General features: G+C 43.9%; 1 protein-coding gene across 2 annotated transcripts; it reads left to right on the plus strand.

Moving 5' to 3' along the window:
* The first annotated feature begins 3,329 nt into the window (after positions 1 to 3,329).
* CCDC82 (coiled-coil domain containing 82) lies at positions 3,330 to 18,320 on the plus strand. 2 transcript variants are annotated; one of them, XM_060234910.1, is made up of 8 exons: positions 3,330 to 3,442; positions 7,538 to 8,110; positions 9,229 to 9,457; positions 9,602 to 9,694; positions 9,827 to 9,951; positions 11,604 to 11,774; positions 14,393 to 14,578; positions 17,086 to 18,320. In XM_060234910.1, exons 2-8 carry the CDS (start codon positions 7,550 to 7,552, stop codon positions 17,149 to 17,151), a joined length of 1,431 nt encoding a protein of 476 aa, XP_060090893.1. In that variant the 5' UTR covers positions 3,330 to 3,442; positions 7,538 to 7,549; the 3' UTR covers positions 17,152 to 18,320. The 2 variants fall into 2 exon arrangements, with proteins under 2 accessions (XP_060090893.1, XP_060090895.1); XM_060234912.1 differs by having other exon boundaries at positions 3,360 to 3,423.
* Positions 18,321 to 18,635: the final 315 nt, after the last annotated feature.

Here is an 18,635-nt window from a genome sequence, read left to right on the forward strand (position 1 = left end):
AATAGGAACAGCAAAGTCTTAAGCACATATAGTGTATGAGGATGTGTAGAGGAACTAAAGCTACCTTTTCACGGGATTTTGGAATGGCACAACCCAAGGGTCGTTTTGTAGAAAAATAGGTGGTGAAGCTCATTAGCATAACTTATTAGCATATGCTGCTCCCCCAGCCAAAAGCAACCTGATGCAAGGAAGGAGATCCCCAGGCCTGCTTGGGCTGGCTAGAGATCTAGCCAGCCCAAGCAGGCCTCGCTCACCTGGGACTCTCCTGGGCTTCCCCTCCCCAGTCATTTTGGAACAGCATAAGCCAAGGGTGGTTTTGTAGGAAAAAAGGTGGTGGAGCTCATTAGCACAGCTCATTAGCATATGCCGCTCCCCCCCAGCCAAAAGCAACCCGACACAAGATAGGAGATCCCCTGCCAGCGAGGCCTGCTTGGGCTAGCTAGAGATCCAGCCAGCCCAAGCAGGCCTCACTCACCTGGGGCTCTCCTGGGCTTCCCCTCCGCAGTCAAAAGGCCAGCAAGCCACCCGCCGCCCAAAATCGCATAAGAAGTGGGAAAAGTGTGGCGCAGGCTTCTCCAGGGGTTAATGAGGGCTGCTGGGGGCATGGCAAAGCCCCTGGTGGCTGGATGGCTGCCCGCTCTCCTAATCCAGGGATTGTTATGCAGCTGCACCTACTATTCAATGGACGAGGTAGGGAGGTGGGGAGGAAGAGAGGGAACCCTCAGAAAGGTTCAGGAGCTGTGCTGCTGTGAGCTCCTGCTGAATCTGAGGCCTGGCACAACCACTTTGGATGAAGCCTTACAACAGGCACGAGCACTTTGTGAAAAGTTTTGAAAGCAGATAAGAACTTTTACTCACTTTGCATGTGGGACTTTGACGCACTTTGGAACTTTATGGTTCTATGAAGTCGTCTAAGAATTAGAATCGATGGACTCTGAATATCGACTGTGACGTGATATAGTCTTATAGGCGGCTGTAATTTGTATTGATACCGTATTGACAGAAATATTTTTTCATAACGTTGTTATCACATTTGTAATCATTCTTCACGGTCTATTTTCCAGGCTTCAGCCTTTTCCTTGAGCCTCCAGGTGGCGCCTGGAGTTTTCCCGCTTTTGCAACTGAACTCCTGTTGGCAGAGAGCAGTTTCCCTGGAGAAAATGGCTGCTTCGGAGGGCGGACTCTACGGCACTGGGCCACACCCTCTCCCAGATCTACCCCTAAAGTCTCTTAAGTATTTTCAAACACAGACCTGGCCACCATGTAGGGCAGGGCTGTCAAAATCATTTGTTATGAGGGATGGATCTGACATAAATGAGACCTTGTTGGGCCGGGCCATGTTGAGTTGGGTCAAGCCATGCTGGGTCGGGACCAATGTTCCCTCTAAGCCAGGGGTGGCCAACGGTAGCTCTCCAGATGTTTTTTGTCTACAACTTCCATCAGCCCCAGCCATTGGCCATGCTGGCTGGGGCTGATGGGAGTTGTAGGCAAAAAACAACTGGAGAGCTACCGTTGGCCACCCCTGCTCTAAGCTGCAGTCTTCTGAGCAAAAATTCTACTTTGTGAGCTACTGGTATTAAAGTTGTGAGCTGCTGCATAAATTATTATGCTCTGGGGTCATCCTTCCTGAGCTAAAAAAAAAAAAAGCGTGAGCTGGAAGCTAAAAATCTGTGAGCTAGCTCACACTAACTCAGCTTAGAGGGAACCCTGGCTGGGACATGCGTGTACCTATTCAAGATTAGGTAGCAGAGATATAAATTTTATAAAAAACACAAACACAGATATATATATATATTTTAAATTAAAACACGCTATAAAAACATTAGCACTCATTGGTCTTAAAAATGCTTTCTTGGTATTTCTCCCATGGGATCCAGGGAACTGGGCAAAGGAAGCGCTGGCTCTTTCCTTCCTTCTCCAGGTGACGGGGAGGGGGGGAGCCTCAGCCAATAGAAGGAAGAGAGGCTTGGCTCAGTAGTTCTGCTGTGCAATTGAGAGAACCTCACAAAGCAAGCTATTTCTCCCCCCTTCCTCCCCAAGGGAGGAACCTCAGTCAATGGAGAAAAAAGAGACTTTGCTCTGTAGCTCCTGTGCGATTGAGCAAACCTTGCAAAGCAAGCTGTTATGCAGAAGGAAGTAAGAAAGAGGGAGAAGGAAGCAGATGACAGCCAGTTGCTCAGGGGCCTGATCGGAGCCCTCTGGGGGCTTGATTCGGCCGCCCAAACTGCATGTTTGACACCCCTGCATAGGGAACCCCTAATATAGATTATCACTGGCTCAGTCTAGGCTGAGAAAATGAACATTTGAGTATCATTTGTAATTAAGAACATAAGAGAGGCCATGTTGGATCAGGCCAATGGCCCATCCAGTCCAACACTGTGTCACACAGTGGCAAAAAATTTTATACATACACACACACTGTGGCTAATAGCCACTGATGGACCTCTGAAATGACATAGAATATGACATAGAAAATGACATAGAATATGCCTGGATTTCGTTTTGAAACATTATATGAGGGTTGCCAGCTCTGGGTTGGGAAATACCTGGTGATTTTGGGGGTGGGGCCTGAGGGGGGTGGGGTTTGGGGAAGGGAAGGACCTCAGCGAGGTATAATACCATAGACTCCACCTTCCAAAGCAGCCATTTTCTCCAGGGGGAACTGATCTCTGTTGGAGGCAAGTTATAATAGTGGAAGAACTCCATCCCCCACCTGGAGACTGGCAACTCTATTACAGGTCAAGCCAGACTTCAAGTGCGGTGTTGCACGACAACCACTGGCTACAATGCATGACAGAAGAAAATCATAAAAGTCTTGTAAACGCCTGCAAATTCCATCCCATTGATTAAAGCTTGGCCTCTCCTCCTGCCTTAGAGCCGCTTTCCTGCTATCAAACCTTGCTATCATCGCACGCACCCCCCCCCCCGGCTATTTGCACCTTCTTTGACGAGTTGGTCGCTGGGGCAACCCCCAAAATTTTGCAAACGCTCCACCACCGCAAGCTTGAACAGCGACCGCCTCCGCGTCTCACTCTCGCCACCTTAGCAATAAACATTCAGAGACCTTTGAGTCATGAACGGCTAGGCAACAGCTCCCCCTAGCGCTCACAAAGCGAAAAAGCAACTAGGCCTATTCCTCGGCGTTCATTTAAGCGACATGCGCAGTCTCCGACTCACGAAAGAAACTCGGGCTTCGCGGGCGCGTCACGTGACACCCGTTGCGCAGTTGCGGCCTCTTCCACAAGGGAGGGCCGACAAAGCAAGCGAGCGCGGTTTTAATAAACGAACCAACGGGGGCGCCCGTGAGTGGCAGGAAGCGGCAGCCAATCGGGAGGCGCGAAAAGTCTACCGGCTCCTCCAATCTGCCTCTCCTCCTCCCCCCCGCACCGTTTTGGTCCAGTCTCTAAGTTTACGCGGAAAGAGGTGACCGTTGAAACCAAAGGTACGGGGGGGGGGGAGGGGGCGTGGCAGAGTCGCGCGCGGGGCCCGTTGCCGCAAAGCGCGGGTGGGAGGAGGGGCCTCAAAACAGAACGGAGGCCTGAGGGGGGGAGGAGCCGCAGCGGGTCTCTGAGCGCGTGCAGAGGTTTTTCTCCCTCGCGCTCAGAAGCCAAGACCTTTGCGCACCTAAGGAGAAGGAGGGGAGTAGGAGCATGCGATAGCCAAGGCAGGCTGGGAGCTCTGACTGGGGAAAGCCATGTTGGAGTAAATGTTTGTGTATACACACACACAAACACATATTGGCCACTGAGTGACGCAGAGTGTTGGACTGGATGGGCCATTGGCCTGATCCAACATGGCTTCTCTTATGTTCTTAAATGTTGCAAAGTTTGAATCCAGTGGCGTCTTTAAAGACCAACAAAATTTAATTCTGGGGATCAGCTTGGGTGTGCATGCGCTGGAGTTGCCAACCTCCAGTGGGTGCCTGGATAGCTCCTGGGAATGCAACTGCTCTCCAGGCGACAGAGATCAGTCTGCCTGGAGAAAATGGCCGCTTTGGGAGGTGGGATCTATGGCATTGCACCCCACCAAAGAAGTCCCTGCCTCCTCAGGTTCTACCCCCCAAAATCTCCAGGTATTTCCCAACCTGGAGCTGGCAACCCTAGCATGCACATGGAAAATTATACACACCGAATGAAGCTTCGTTGGTCTTAGAGGTACCACTAGACTCAGCCTTTGTTCCGCTGCTGCAGACTGATGTGGCTACCCACCTGGAATAAATGTTGCTAGTCTTGAAGGTAGGAGTTCTCAGCCTCCTTGTGTGAGTTCTGGAGTTCTCCCGGTCATTTCGTAAAAAAAGAGGTGCCAGCGTTCATTAGCACAACTCATTTGCATATGCCACACACCCCTGAAATCACTGGAAGGTGGACTAAATATCAGCTCAGCGTATACCTTAAAATGCTTCTTGAACTATAATTGTCATAATAAAACCTTACTCCTGTCATACTTTTTAAAATTACTTCCTCCTATTTGGCCACAGTGGCATGATGAAGATTTCCATCTGTCTGCTTTTTATGTTTTGGTTATTTTCCTACTTTTTGTGGGGGGAAATATTAGAAAGTTGGTCAAACCTTAGAGTTTGGCAAAATTCTCACAGGGGGGCTGAACAATGAAGCCCAAAAGCAAGTATTGGGGGGGGGGGGGAGAGAGAGAAAGAAAGAGCACAATAACTTTTAGAGGTGGTGGAGCTCCGCTCCTGTGAGCTCCTGCCCAAAATGAGGCCTGCCCGGAATTAACTGCCAAGCTTCAGACTACAGAAATCAGTTCTCCTGGAGGAAATGGCAGACTTTGTGGTATACCAAAGGTTGTAGGTGAAATCCCTCCCCAAATTCTGCTCTGCGCTGACACTGCTCCCAAATCTCCAGGAATTTCCCACCCCTGCCTGGTCAGTACTTGGATGGGAAACGACCAAGGAAGTGCAGGGTTAATTCCTGTGGAGAAAATGGCTGCTTTAAAGGGTCGACTCTATTGCATTATACTAGGGCTGCCAGCCTTCAGGTGGGACCTGGAGATCTGCTTTTACAACTGATCTCCAACTGGCAGAGATCAGCTCCCCTGGAGAAAATGGCTGCTTTGAAGGGTGAACTCTATGGCACTGTACCATGCTGAGGCCCCTCCCTGCCCCAAATCTCACCCTCTTCTGGATCCATCCCCAAAGTCTCCCAAGTAGTTTCTTACCCAGACTTGGCAACCCTACATTATACCCCACTGAGGTCCTTCCCTGAACCCTGCCCCCAAATCTCCAGGAATTTTCTTTCTCAGGGTGGCAACCCTAATCTGACCAAATGCAGAATTCATTCCACCTCGTTACTGTGTCAGTTTCTGCAGTTTTGTATACAGCAGTTTTGTAAACAGTCTCTGCAGTTGGGTAAATCAGAGCAAGCAAAATGCATTGGTTTAAACCGAGGCAATTTAAATTGCCAAATAAGAGCCAGATTTAAATCAAAATATCATATATTGTATTTAGATTTCAAGTAAATGGGTCACTATAACCATCAGACATTGCTTTTAATCTCTATAAGTCTTCATGCAGCATAGAAGTTACACTGTAAGTTTTTAAACTAATAGTGTCAGTGTTTTAATAAATGATACAAAGTCCGTATTTTTAAATAAAATTTGTGGCCCCGTATAGAATCTGTAATCATTACAGATTTTTTGTAGACAGGTGCTGGTTAGACTCAACGATTAGGAGGTTCTTTTTCTTTCCAGGATTGCTTTCAACTTCATTTTCCCGCTTCTCCTTTACCCTGCCCTATACTCACTCTATAAAAAAAAGTTAATAGGTTCAACAGGAGTCAAAAGCCAGTAATAGCGAGTGGACAGATTAGTGTCCTTCATGAGATGCAAGGTCTGTGTTCTTTGAACTTTAGTATTGAGACAATTACTAAGATCTGGTCTAAGCATCAAATAAGAGTAAAAGGTCACCTAGATCAATCAGGAAAGGACACCTGTTGTGGCATCCAGCCCCTCATCCTCCGTAGTGAGCCATAGTGTAACTACATGAATCTTTGCAATGTCCAGGCGCTGTGATGGAAAACATCATTATTGGTCCTTTCTTTTACAAGGAGAAAGAACAGCCTTTCCTAAATTGATGAGAGAGTCAGGTCCTCAGATTTAAGAAATGAAATGTTTGCATTAAAACTTGGGTTTCATTTTAAACCAGGTTATTTTTTCTAAAAAAAAAGAGACACTCGTTATTGCTAAATGAAATCTAAAATATGATTTTAAACTTTAATGATCTTTTAATGTAAAACATCAGTGATGTTGTGGGGGAGCTGAGGGCAACTGGAGGAAGTTATGATGAATATGCCCTCTTTCCCAACCGAAAAGGTTGGAAAATGCTGGCTTATACGGAATGCTCTCCTCCTTGAGACACGCCTGATGTCTTCGTTGCTTTCTTTTGGGCTAAAATGTTTCCATTCATCAGGCTTTCAATTAAGGGGCTGATTTTTTTTTAACTGTAAACTGTTGGTTTTAAGTTGTTTGTGGTGTTTTTAATGATCTGTGTTTTTATGCCGGGCTGGAACTTTTTTTATTCTTTATTTTTAAATTTAATAATTCCAATAATTTAACAGAGGGCAAGTATCATAAAAGTAACATACAATGTGAACTAGTGAAAACAGTTTAATAACTATGAGAGAGAAGTTAGTTATAATATTGCCTGTAAAACATACAGGACCGTTCTTCGCTCCCATGACAAAGTACTAAAACAGAAGTGCAAACAGATAATAAAATACCTAGGAAGCTATACCAAGGTGGGATAATACATTCAAAATCTTTGTTGTTTGACTCTTAATCTAGGAAGGGGAGCCAAGTTTTTAAAAATGAAGAGTAAAATAAGGGATTCTCAAAACTCAATATATGATTAGATATGGGGGGGTGTTGCCAGACCAAGATGCTTGACAAATTCCCAGATTTCTGGGCCAAGTATAGTTTAGTAATCTAGTCAAATGCAACCACAGTCCTTCCATCACCAAGTGCCAGACTAGACATGACAGGGGGAGGTTTATGAGCATTCACTTGAAGCTGTTCCTTGTTCTTTAGGGAGATGAGCAGGTGTCCACGTTTTCCCCAGCAGAGTATCTCCAGGAAGGTGGGAAGGAAAGGGGGTTAACACCAGCGTTCCCTCTAAGCTGAGTTAGCATGAGCTAGCTCACAGATAGTTAGCCTCCAGCTCACACATTTTTGTCTTAGCTCAGGAAGGATGAACCCAGACCCCACTAACTTATGCAGTAGCTCACAGCTTTAATGCCAGTAGCTCACAAAGTAGAAGTTTTGCTCACAAGACTCTGCAACTTAGAGGGAACGTTGGTTAACACACTCTCTTCTCCCCGTGTGCTGCAGTCCAAATACAGATGAGACCATGGTCCATCGAGTTTCTATTAAAAATGTCATGAGAGTTTCCAGTTTTCAAGTTTGAACTGGAGAGGGAGCATCTTGATTTTTTTCTGGCTATTTTCCCCCCAAAGCCTCACGCTTCCATATAATATGAATGCAGAAAAACAGTGCTTTATCTCATATATACTTTTGCCTCTTCTAGAAGTTAGACCTTATGGAAACAAGTAGAAGCTACGAAACGAGGAGAAGCACAAGAGCAAAAGAACTCGCAGCCAAATCTCGGGTCGATTGGAATCGGACTAAGAGAACCAAATTGCTTGACAGTGAGGAAGAGGAGGATGAAAGCACATCCGCATCAGAGAAGGAAACTGAAACCAGTTCAGAAGATGAAGTGGAGGAAAAAGGTGAATCAGTAGTTAATGGAAGCAAAGAAGAAACCACAGTTAATGAGAGTCGGCTTCCAGACATCAACGCAGGCTGCGATGGCACCGTAGAAGACGTGGAAGAAGAAAGCATCGTTCCGGGGAAGCACAAAAGGTCACGATCATCCGTGATGTACGAAGATAGCGACGGAAGTGATGACAGTGGCATTGTTAGAAAAGTGTCTGCTAAACGCAGTTGCATAATAGACGAGGGAGATTCATCTGGCGAACAGGAGCAGCACACATCTCCTGCAGAGGAAGATTCAAAAAGAAAACAGAAGAGGCTGATGAAGCTGCGAGAACTTTCCCAGCGGCTGTCGACTCAGACGAGGAGTGACAGCGATCATTGTGAGGTGCAGTTTAGTGCTGGCTGATGCATGCTTTTGAAAAGTTCTTGACGTTCCTGCGGTTATTAGGAAGGGCCCCGCTTCGTTGAGATTCTGCAAGTTGTGTAAGGTGGAAATGGAATTTATTCAGGAGGGCTTCTGACATGGTCACTTAATTTTTAATTAATTAATTTTACTTTGGTTAATTTGTATTCCGCCCTTTCCCGCAAGCAGGCTCAGGGCGGATCACAACAAGAGTTAAAACAATTAAAAACTACAAGCTAAAACCATAAAAGACAATAAAACAAATAACACATATATCAAAGGCGGTGATTCCCATATATATATCAGTACAGCAGTAGGCACAGAGATGAAATTAAGATAAAATAATAATAGCATCATGGCATTATGTGTGTTCATTAATTTTCACGTGTTTTTAAATATATATTTTATTGTTATTGTAACCTGCCTTGTTTTGGAGGAGGGTAAGCTAAACATGCTTTAGATAAATAATTGAAGGGCTATAAAGGTCTCATCATTAGCACCTGTTCCTTGAATGGAAATCTGTCTTGCTTTGGCATCTTGTGCTGCTACGCCAGCTGTCATTCAGCAAACATGCTGGATTACTAACCCAGAGTTTGGGAATCTCAATATAAATATTCCACAATCAGTTACCTGAATTTTAAAAGATGTTTCCCGGCATGATCCTAAATGTGTTTTGATAGCTGTACACTTGATGTAAGCAGGCTTTGTCTGGTAGCCCAAGTGATGATAATGTTGTGTAACTCAAATAGATGTTTTTTAAAAATATATATCTCCTTTTAGCCCTGACTTGGATAGCCCAGGCTAGCCCAATCTTGCCAGATCTCAGAAACTAAGTTAAACAGGGTCAACTCTGGCAAGTACTTGGATGGGAGACCTCCTTGAAATACCAGTAGTCAGGAGACAAGGGCAGGCTTTATTCAGCTGCCTCTCTGAATATCCTCCAGTACCCCAGTAGGATTCAGTCAACATGACTTCCAGGTACAGATACACACACAGACACAGATGCACACACTAGAGAGACAGACAGACAGATGTAGATATCTGTAGTAACATAGATTATTTTAGAGGAGAATACTAGGATTTTTTTTTATTGTCACCAGGATGCTGAAGATGATGTCTTATTATTGAAAGATACCTATCCATTATTCTCCAACTCGGTTGACATTGGTGACTCAGCTGACGATGATAGCATGAAGGATTTCATTGTGGAGGACGATGAGGAAGGCAAAGAGTTGAAACATGAGGAATCTGAGGATGATGAAAGGCAGCCACAAGAGAAGAAGCATGCCAAGTCACACAAAACGCTGTTGGAGCATCATATTCCAGGCTGTAAGATTAAATTTAAGCTAGAAATTGCTTATCCATATATTTTTAGTGCCCCGTGTTTTGAGGGTTTCTTTTTACATTTACCTGAAGGAAATTCTCATGCGTTCAAATATATATATTTTACTACTTTTGTTTTTGTTTTGGCAGTGGTTCGTTTTAGCCCTTGTGTCCACTTGAAAAGAACTGTGAGAGCCTTTCTCATCAATTCAGTTGATTGCACATTTTTGATCTCACTATACGGTAAATAATGTAGGACTTTTTACATTACTCTTTAAAAGACTGCATATTTGAAGTGAACAAGTGCAATGTTATTAAAAGTAAGTATGCCAGTTTAAGCAACTTAGCGTAATATGATTTCTTGTTCTCCAATAGAAGGGGAAAGGCAGAAGAGATATGCACAAGAGATGCTGAGTTCACTTCGTTACTTGGACGACCGTATTATTCAGCCTCGTCTTGACAATTTGCTCTCCAGAAGTCGTTGGAAAGAACGTTATAAGGTCTCGAATTCTTGTTTTATTATTTAACTGCCTCTAGCATTATATGCTAATTGGTATTTAGAATGGCTATCCTCAGATGTTTTTTCCAGTACAGTCCTTATTTTTGTAATCGGTAAACTTTCAGTAGATCATGTCTGAATCTCAAGTGCCTAGTTTTAAATACTGCAGCTGAAATCTTGCCTCTGTTGCATTTTTTGGGAGGCCTTAAATTAACTGTAATAGTCAATACACTTAAATTAAGTTTAATAGTTGTAATAGTTCCCTCATCTGTGCACATGTATGAGAGACTTCCCCTATTCATTTCAATGGTGACAGCAGTTCCCCATAAAAGTCACTTTGTGTATATGGATTTTTCTTTGAAATGAAAAGAAGTGGGGATGCCCAGTCATGTAGAAGCTCTCTCTGCACATTGTGATACACATGAAACTCTGGATCAGACCCAATAGATATAAGAACATAAGAGAAGCCATGTTGGATCAAACCAATGGCCCATCCAGTCCAACACTCTGTGTCACACAGTGGCCAATATATATATATACACACACACTGTGGCTAATAGCCACTGATGGACCTCTGCTCCATATTTTTATCCAATCCCCTCTTGAAGCTGGCTATGCTTGTAGCCACCACCACCTCCTGTGGCAGTGAATTCCACATGTTAATCACCCTTTGGGTGAAGAAGTACTTCCTTTTATCCGTTTTAACCTGACTGCTCAGCAATTTCATTGAAGGATTGGCATCTTTTTTCAATCATTCTTGTTGCTGGAGAATGTTTCTGTAACTGGTGTTTGGCTGCCCATGGACCAAATAAGGCACATTCTAAATAGGGCAATATTTTGGATAGCATGTTGGTAGCAGTTGCAGCTCACGAGTTTCAAGAGCAGTAGGGATGTAGTGTTGCATACTCCCAACCAGTGTTCCCTCTAAGCTGTTAGTGTGAGCTAGCTCACAATTTTTTAGCCTCCAGCTCACACATTTTTTACTCAGCTCAGGAAAAATGACCCTAGCGCAAACTAATTTATATGCAGTCACTCACAACTTTAATGCCAGCAGCTCACAAAGTAGAAGTTTTGTTCACAAGACTCCACAGCTTAGAGGGAACATTGCTCCCAACTCATAGATCTGTTTCTTCAGCCTTGATGTCTGTAATCATGTACATGTTAGCGGAACTGTTGCCTTGAATTGGATTTGGTTGGATTTGAAACTACCTGTATACATCCTTGAACCAGTCACACAGTAACAGTGCACGATCTGTATACTAATTGCTGAGGATTGGTGGCCTTCTTAGTCTGGCTTAGTCTGTAGCAGCACAAAAAAGCAAGAGTCCAGTAGCACCTTAAAGACTAACAACACCTGTGGCAGGGGAGGAGCTTTCATCTGTGGCAGGGGAGGAGCACCGCTTGCTGCTTCAGATATAGCTCATAGACTATACAGTATAAGAACCATAATTAAATTCTATCAAAGTAAAGCAATGTTAATTTTGTTTCTAAAGGAGAATAATAATAGACTATTTTAAACTTCTAATTGGGGACCTACGTCATAATGTCAGGGCACAAAAGTTTTGCAGTGTCCAATGTAGATACGAATTCTGTAGTCTCGTCGAAACTACAGCTGAATTGTCAACAGAATTTCAACCGCATCTCTTTTTGTAGGAACGTGTGGATAGTTACCCTAATGTCAACATAATTTTTGGAAATGCAGAACAACGTTCCTGCCAGGCCTGTGAACTGCAGAGGTACTGCAAACTCACAGTGGTTCTGTCAGGAAAATCATACAATACCAGAACCATGGAAATAGATGACTTCATGTCGCATGACAAACAGGTAAATGTTGAGTGGTCCCGAAATCTCAGAACCTACAGTGGGCTGAAAAAATGAAGCACGTTGCATTTTGATGACTTATATTTGTTTGTTAGGATTTTAAGCCTGTTTTGATTGAAGGATTTTAAGCATTTGACGGCACTTAACACAGACCTCAGAGAGGAAATGTACAACTACTATAGCGAGGCATCTGTAAAATCCATTAAAATGAAGTACTTTCTACGCTTGTTGTTAGATATATAAATGTTGCAACTTCCACGATGTACTTCATATGTAGCCCATGTTTATAGATAAGTTGAAAACTTTGACAGTATAACTTTATTGGTCTCAACAATATTTATTTATTTAATTTGTTTATACCTCACTTTTATTTGCAATGGGGACCCAAGACAGTTACGTCATTCTCTTTTCCCCCATTTTATCCTCACAACAACCCTGCGAGGTAGGTTAGGCTGGGAGGGTATGACTGACCCAAGGTCACCCAAGTGAGCCTCCATGGTAGAGCAGGGATTCGAACCTGGGTCGCCCAGATCCTAATCCAACATTCTTAATCACTATACCACACTGGCTCTCAAATGTGACAGATTTCATTTACTCTGAATAAGGGGTGTTTTCATGCAATAATCAACATAATCGCGTGAAACAATGTAAAATTCTATATGGAGTGACTTTACAAAGACCGTATATCCTGTTGGTTCAGATATACATTGTAATATATTCTACACCTATCTGTTCGATTAATAGGTTAATGGTAGGGTGATGCTTTGTGTGCTTTATGTCAAGGGCCCTGATATCTGACCTCTCCAGAACAGTCTGTCCTTGATACCTTGGTGAGCGGGCATTAAAATCCTTTCAGTGATAGACTGCAGTTGGCCTAGCTCTTTGTAAGGAGCTTTTGCATTTACCATAACTCATTTATCATTTATCTGTTCCCGTTTATAAATAAATTAGATGGCCAAATAAATGTTAAATATGGAAGCTGAATTGGTGCAGTGTAGAGACTGTAATGGTTTTTTAATGTGAGAATCATATACTTACAAGCATTTTGTCATGCACCATTTATGTTTAGCAACATCTGTTGTGCCTGTGTGCGGTTTAACAAGGTGGGACTCCCAGTCTTGCATTCCTTTTAAGCAAGGTGACTATGAAGATTTACATTGATTTGACTGTTCTGTATAATTCTAGGAATTTGCAGTGTTTGACTTTGATAACCAACCAGTCTCTCTGATTTTCATTCCCTTGCAGTTCAAGTTAGGTTTGAATGGGGGGGGGAGATATGCCTTGTGACTTGCAGGTAGTAACAGAATACTGACAAAAGACATACAATAATAATAATAATAATAAACTTTTATTTATATCCCGCCCTCTCCGCCGAGGCAGGCTCAGGGCGGCTCACAAGACATGGAATGTGCCATGATTATGATAAATGCATTATACAATAAAATACATTTAAATAAATGAATTAAAACCACAACAGTTAGTGCTATAGTACAACACAGTATATATCAGATGGCTAGGTGTCACTTCAGGGACGGGGTGGGACGGTGGCTCAGTGGTAGAGCATCTGCTTGGGAAGCAGAAGGTCCCAGGTTCAATCCCTGGTACCTCCAAAAAAGGGTCCAGGCAAATAGGCATGAAAAACCTCAGCTTGAGACCCTGGAGAGCCGCTGCCAGTCTGAGAAGACAATACTGACTTTGATGGACCAAGGGTCTGATTCAGTAGAAGGCAGCTTCATATGTTCATATATATGTTCAGGATTCTATCTTGTAGGCCATTTGGAATGCAACCCTATGCTGAGTTACCCCAGTCTAAATCCACTAATTTTAATGCGCCTGGATGGAAATAATTTTGCGTAAAATTGCAGATTGCTTGGTAGTCCTTTGAATTTCAGTATTTTAAATTTGCTGCAGTTGTACCAGTATTTGAACTAAATGAAGCAAGTGACCAACCTGGGGGCTTCCTGAATTGCTGTTCTTAAGGCAGCAAGGAAGGAAAGGCTGATTGATTGCTATCAGGAGGGAGTGCAAGAACTACTTTCAGTTAGATACTTACTGATAAACGGGTCATTTTGTAGAAAAATAGGTGGTAGAGCTCATTAGCATATGCTTCCCCCCCCCCCACCAAAAGCAACCCAATGCAAGAAAGAGCCCTGGGCGATCGAGGCCCGCTTGCTGGTTGGATCTCTAGCCAGCCCAAGCAGGCCTCGCTTGTCTGGGGTTCTCCAGGGCTGCCCCCCTCCACCACCAGTCAAAAGGCCAGCAAGCCAGCTCACCCAAAATCACATAAGAAGTGGAGAGAGGGTGGTGTGGGTTTCTCCAGGGCTTAATGAGGGCTGCTGGGTGTGTGGCAAAGCCCCTGGTGACTGACTGGCTGCCTGCTCTCCTAATCCAGGGATTGTTATGCAGCTGCACCTACTATTCAGTGGACAAGATAGGTGGGGAGGAAGAGGGGGGACCGTCAGAAAGGTTCAGGAGCTGAGCTTCTGCTGAATCTGAGGCCTGCTGATAAATATCCCTTCTGTGTTATAATTTCGCCATGATCCACTCATTAGGTTAGTTCATGACATAACTGTATGATTGTCCAAGACACGCACAGTAAATAAGCTTGCCTTTTGATGTAGAGATTAAAGGTCGGGATTGTGTGCGGAAATCGTACTGAAGTTTATCACAGACTGAAGCATTTTAAATACAAGTTGTATCAGGATTGCTGCTCTGTTATGAAGCAAGACGAATTTCAGGACGAGCCACTTAAAGACAGAGTGGACAGAGTCTTCAGTCAGCTGGAAGAAGATGGCTGGATCCAGAAGGTAAAGTGGGAATTGATTGTTGGGTAAATTCTACTGCTTTGCCGGAAGGTAAAATTAATCATCAATGGAGCAGTAACTTTTTGTGAAGAATAGTGTAAGTCATTAAAGGTGGTGAAGAGTGTAAAGAGGAAGGAAATCCTAGGGGGGGGAGATTACTGGAAGTATCACCTGCTTAGAAAAGTATCACCACTTCAGTTATTTTCCTGCTTTAGTCTAAAATCGTATTTCCACTGTTTCTAGTATGGTAGCATGATCAGAAGAGCCCCATGGTGCAGAGTGGTAAAGCTGCAGCACTGCAGTTCTAAACTCTGCTCATGACCTGAGTTTGATCCCGGCAGAAGCTGGGTTCAGGTAGCCGGCTCCAGGTTGACTCAGCCTTCCATCCTTCCGAGGTCGGTCAAATGAGAACCCAGCTTGCTGGGGGGGAAGTGTAGATGACTGGGGAAGGCAATGGCAAACCACTCCGTAAAAGGTCTGCCGTGAAAACGTTGTGAAAGCAAAGAGTAGGAAACGACTGGTGCTTGCACCGGGGACTACCTTTACCTTTTTAGCATGATCACCTCCTAACACCGTGATTTGACATCTGTGTCTGTGTAAATGGGGCTCACTTTCCAGTACGGTCCCATAGTAGTGGAATATCCTTCCGCTGCCTGAGACCTGCACGTTTAGGTTCTACACACAGTTTAAGGAAATGAGACAAATTTGAGCAGTAACATTCAAACAGCTACAGCTACAAGGGGATCTTTTGACAAAGCGAGAAAGCTCCTGGCACACCTTGGAAGTAGTATTTCTCCGATTTCTCAAGGCCTCAGTACACTGGAGGTAGGTGATAGCAGAGACAGCTTTACTGAGGGGAACAGTTAGGACACAGACAAGCAGTCAGAGTGATATCAAATACTAGAAAACCATCATTAAGATGCAAATATTCCAAATTGCCGAAGGCACACAGGCTGTGCAATTAGTATCATTCAAGAAAGGAAAGGCAAGAGGCCAAAAGAGGGACAGGAAAAGGGGTAAGCAGGGGCTTGCAGCTACCTGTCTGCACAGGCTGCAGGTTAAAAAAAAGTCTGAATCCAAAGCAGCAGTCTTACAGCATCTGGACAGCCAGTAATCCCAAAAATAAATTCAAGGTAAAGAGCAGCAGAAGCACAGGCTGGGAGAATAGGACTTGTATGATTAGAAGTCAGTGGTATTGAGCCAGCAATCCCTCTCTGGACATGGCAGGGCCACTGCAAGTCTGGGGCCTGTGGGAAAACATCGCAGGCATGCTGAGCAAGATCCGTTTCTGACATCTGATAACAAGGCTAAAAGCTTGATTTTTTTTTTAAATTCCATTTTTCCCCTGGACTCAAACGAAGGGGTGAGGAACCTAGGTGAGCCCGCAGATGAGCTCCCTGATTGGCTGTTGAGAAAGAGAGAGTTCATAGCACCTAGGACCATTTCCAACTGAGAGCGCACAGAAAGTCATATGCCACGGAGGAGGTGTGTTAGAGGTGGTGTGGTGTTAGCGTTGGGAGGCAATTTCAACTGACTGGTATTGGATTGAAGTGAATGGAGTAAACTTCTTAGTCAATAATGAATTATGTGAATTAGCACAATTATTAATGTAGTGGGATCCTTTGTGCCTAATTAAATCTTGATTAATATATAGTGAGAGCTTGGCAAAGGGAGAGGCATGTTCCTCTTGAAGCAGGCTTTGTTTCCGGGGTGGGTATAGGCCCACTGCTGGCCTTTCAGCCTTCATCTTGGAGATAGTCCAGATTTCACTTTGGGGCCTCATATGACCGACGCAGGGAAAGCTGGTTTCAATGCCAAGGTGGACTGGGAGAGAGACCAACAAAGTAAATGCTTGGTTTGCAATATTTGTGGCTGGGAAGAGAAATTGGGCAGAGAGGTGGCACCACTGGAAACAAAGGCACCCGCACTTCTTCTGATCCTGGGAGCTGAGGTCCCTTCTTGTGGGACATCCCTGCCATGATTAGACTTCCTGCTGCTGTCACAGCTTTAATCCACTGGAAGGCAAAGGTGGGATGGGGTGCCTGCCTGTTTTCCAACCTGTTGCTAATTCCGTTGTCCCTATAACGAGCCACTTTACATTATAGGAACAAGGACTCCCAAGTAGTTCCTTCATTGTGCATTTTGGACCTAGCAGCCTCAAATATCAGTGAACAAACACGTAACCTTGGCACAGCTACAGGAATGAAATTCATTGTGCATCTGCTTTGTCAATAAAGGTGGCAGATTTCCTAGGAGGCAGAATTTGTGGCCTCTTACACTTGTGTCAAAGGAAGAATTTTGACGGATGCAGTCTTTTCTATGGGGGTTGAAAAAAAGCAGCACCCACCAAAATTGCCTTAGCTGTGGTGCCATTAAAACTTCAGGGATGGTGTTCAGTGATAATCTGGAGATAGTTATTGATCTTGATTGTGAATTATGTCAGCAAGTAACATAAAACCTTCACCTGGGATTTCTGCTGAAGTTAATGTGTTTTTATATAATCTGTGAAGCACTATGCAGATCTCGAAGGCTACATGAATGATGCAGACTTCTTCCAAGAGGAAAAAATGGACTGAGTTGTCTATATTGCACTTTTTGAAGAAAAAAATGTATATGCATCCTTTGGACTGGTGAAGACATTCCTGCGTGCTTGCTCTTTTTCTTCTGCTCTGAGATGTAATTATGTCCCGTAAATTATGGAGATGAATGGGTTAATGGTAATTTGCATGTTTTAATTACGAGTCATTAATGGAAAAGGTTTTATATTGGAAATAACATGTTCTGTGTTGATCATGCTGATCTACAATTAAAAAAAACACCCTGCCTCTGAAGTACGTGGGCGGGGGGGGAGTTCATTCAAGAAATGGAATTTTTTCCTACAGTAATGCCCAGGTGGATTGTGTCAGTTTTTGAGAAATGTTTGACTCCAGTTCCTCTTTTTGGAAGAAGAATGATCTACATGGCAAGAAGTCCAATAGTCTGTACGCTGGATGCTGTTTTCCCAGCACGTTTTTTTTTTTTAAGTTGCTATACGCATCAAACATTTTTTTCAATCCAGAAAAAAAAAGATGGGGGCGGGGGACAGGGCAGTAACAGATTATCTCTAAAACCAGCAGGCCAGCATTATTTATGCATCCTGGAGACCCAGAATTCATAGACCTACTTATCGGTAGGACAGTGGAAAAATCTCTAACATTGGCATTTACTGGTGCAAAACCAAAGTAGCAAATCTGGCTGTGTGTGAAACTGAGCGGTGCTGAAATGAGTAAAAGTGTTTAATCATTTCTGCAGAAGGAAAGTAAGCATTACAGGCGTTGTTGCATTGTGCTGTGGTTGCAGTTTTGTTTTTGTTCATGCTACCCGTTGGGTCGGCTTCCATTTTGGAAACTGGCTGAGACTTCTGTGGATGTTGTGATGGAAAGGAGGCTGTTCTACCCCTGAGAGGTAAAAGTTGTTTTCACACTGGTACCTATGGGAGTGCTGCTCCATCATCCAGGCACCTTCTGTAGGGAAGCTGAGGACTGCCTGAAGAGCTCAGGCAGAAAAAGGGGAATGGTCTCAGCAAGGGAGTGGACAGCTTCATCAGTAGCTTTGCCTGGTAGTCTAGCAGAGTAGTTTAACCCTACTTCTGGGGGAGAACAGAGTTGTGAAGCCTGTCTCTGGTGATGAGCAGAACGGGTAGCTACAAGCTTTGAAGAGAATTCACCACATAACCTGTATACAAATAAATATTTGTTTTATTAAACTTCCTGCTTCAGTGATCTCTGTACTCTTAATGCTCAGTACAAAACTTACCTCACAGCATAGCCTCAAATCTTTTAAGCTTGTGACCCTAAGAACATCTTGTAACTGAGGAAAGGCCTATATTTCAAAATCAACCAGGTTCTTCAGATTCATCAAAGAGGCAACATAATCCCCTCGGTTTCCAGAAAAGGTTTGTCACAGATGTCCCCTGGCCTGCACCCGAAACAAGTTCCAGCAATGGATTTAGAGGCTCCAGAGTACAGTAGTGGTTTTTCATCACTAAACAGAGAACAATTCCCAGATAAAGTGGAAGAAG

Source organism: Heteronotia binoei, chromosome 3, assembly GCF_032191835.1.
Source record: "Heteronotia binoei isolate CCM8104 ecotype False Entrance Well chromosome 3, APGP_CSIRO_Hbin_v1, whole genome shotgun sequence".
In the NCBI taxonomy this organism is placed as follows: Eukaryota; Metazoa; Chordata; class Lepidosauria; order Squamata; family Gekkonidae; genus Heteronotia; species Heteronotia binoei.

Bases quoted from the DNA above. Each gene is read 5' to 3' on its own strand.
- CCDC82 (XM_060234910.1), top strand. From the start codon at position 7,550: ATGGAAACAAGTAGAAGCTACGAAACGAGGAGAAGCACAAGAGCAAAA. The intron at 9,695-9,826 runs GTAAATAATGTA...GTTCTCCAATAG, and splicing joins ATTTTTGATCTCACTATACG to AAGGGGAAAGGCAGAAGAGA. The intron at 14,579-17,085 runs GTAAAGTGGGAA...TAATCTGTGAAG, and splicing joins AAGATGGCTGGATCCAGAAG to CACTATGCAGATCTCGAAGG.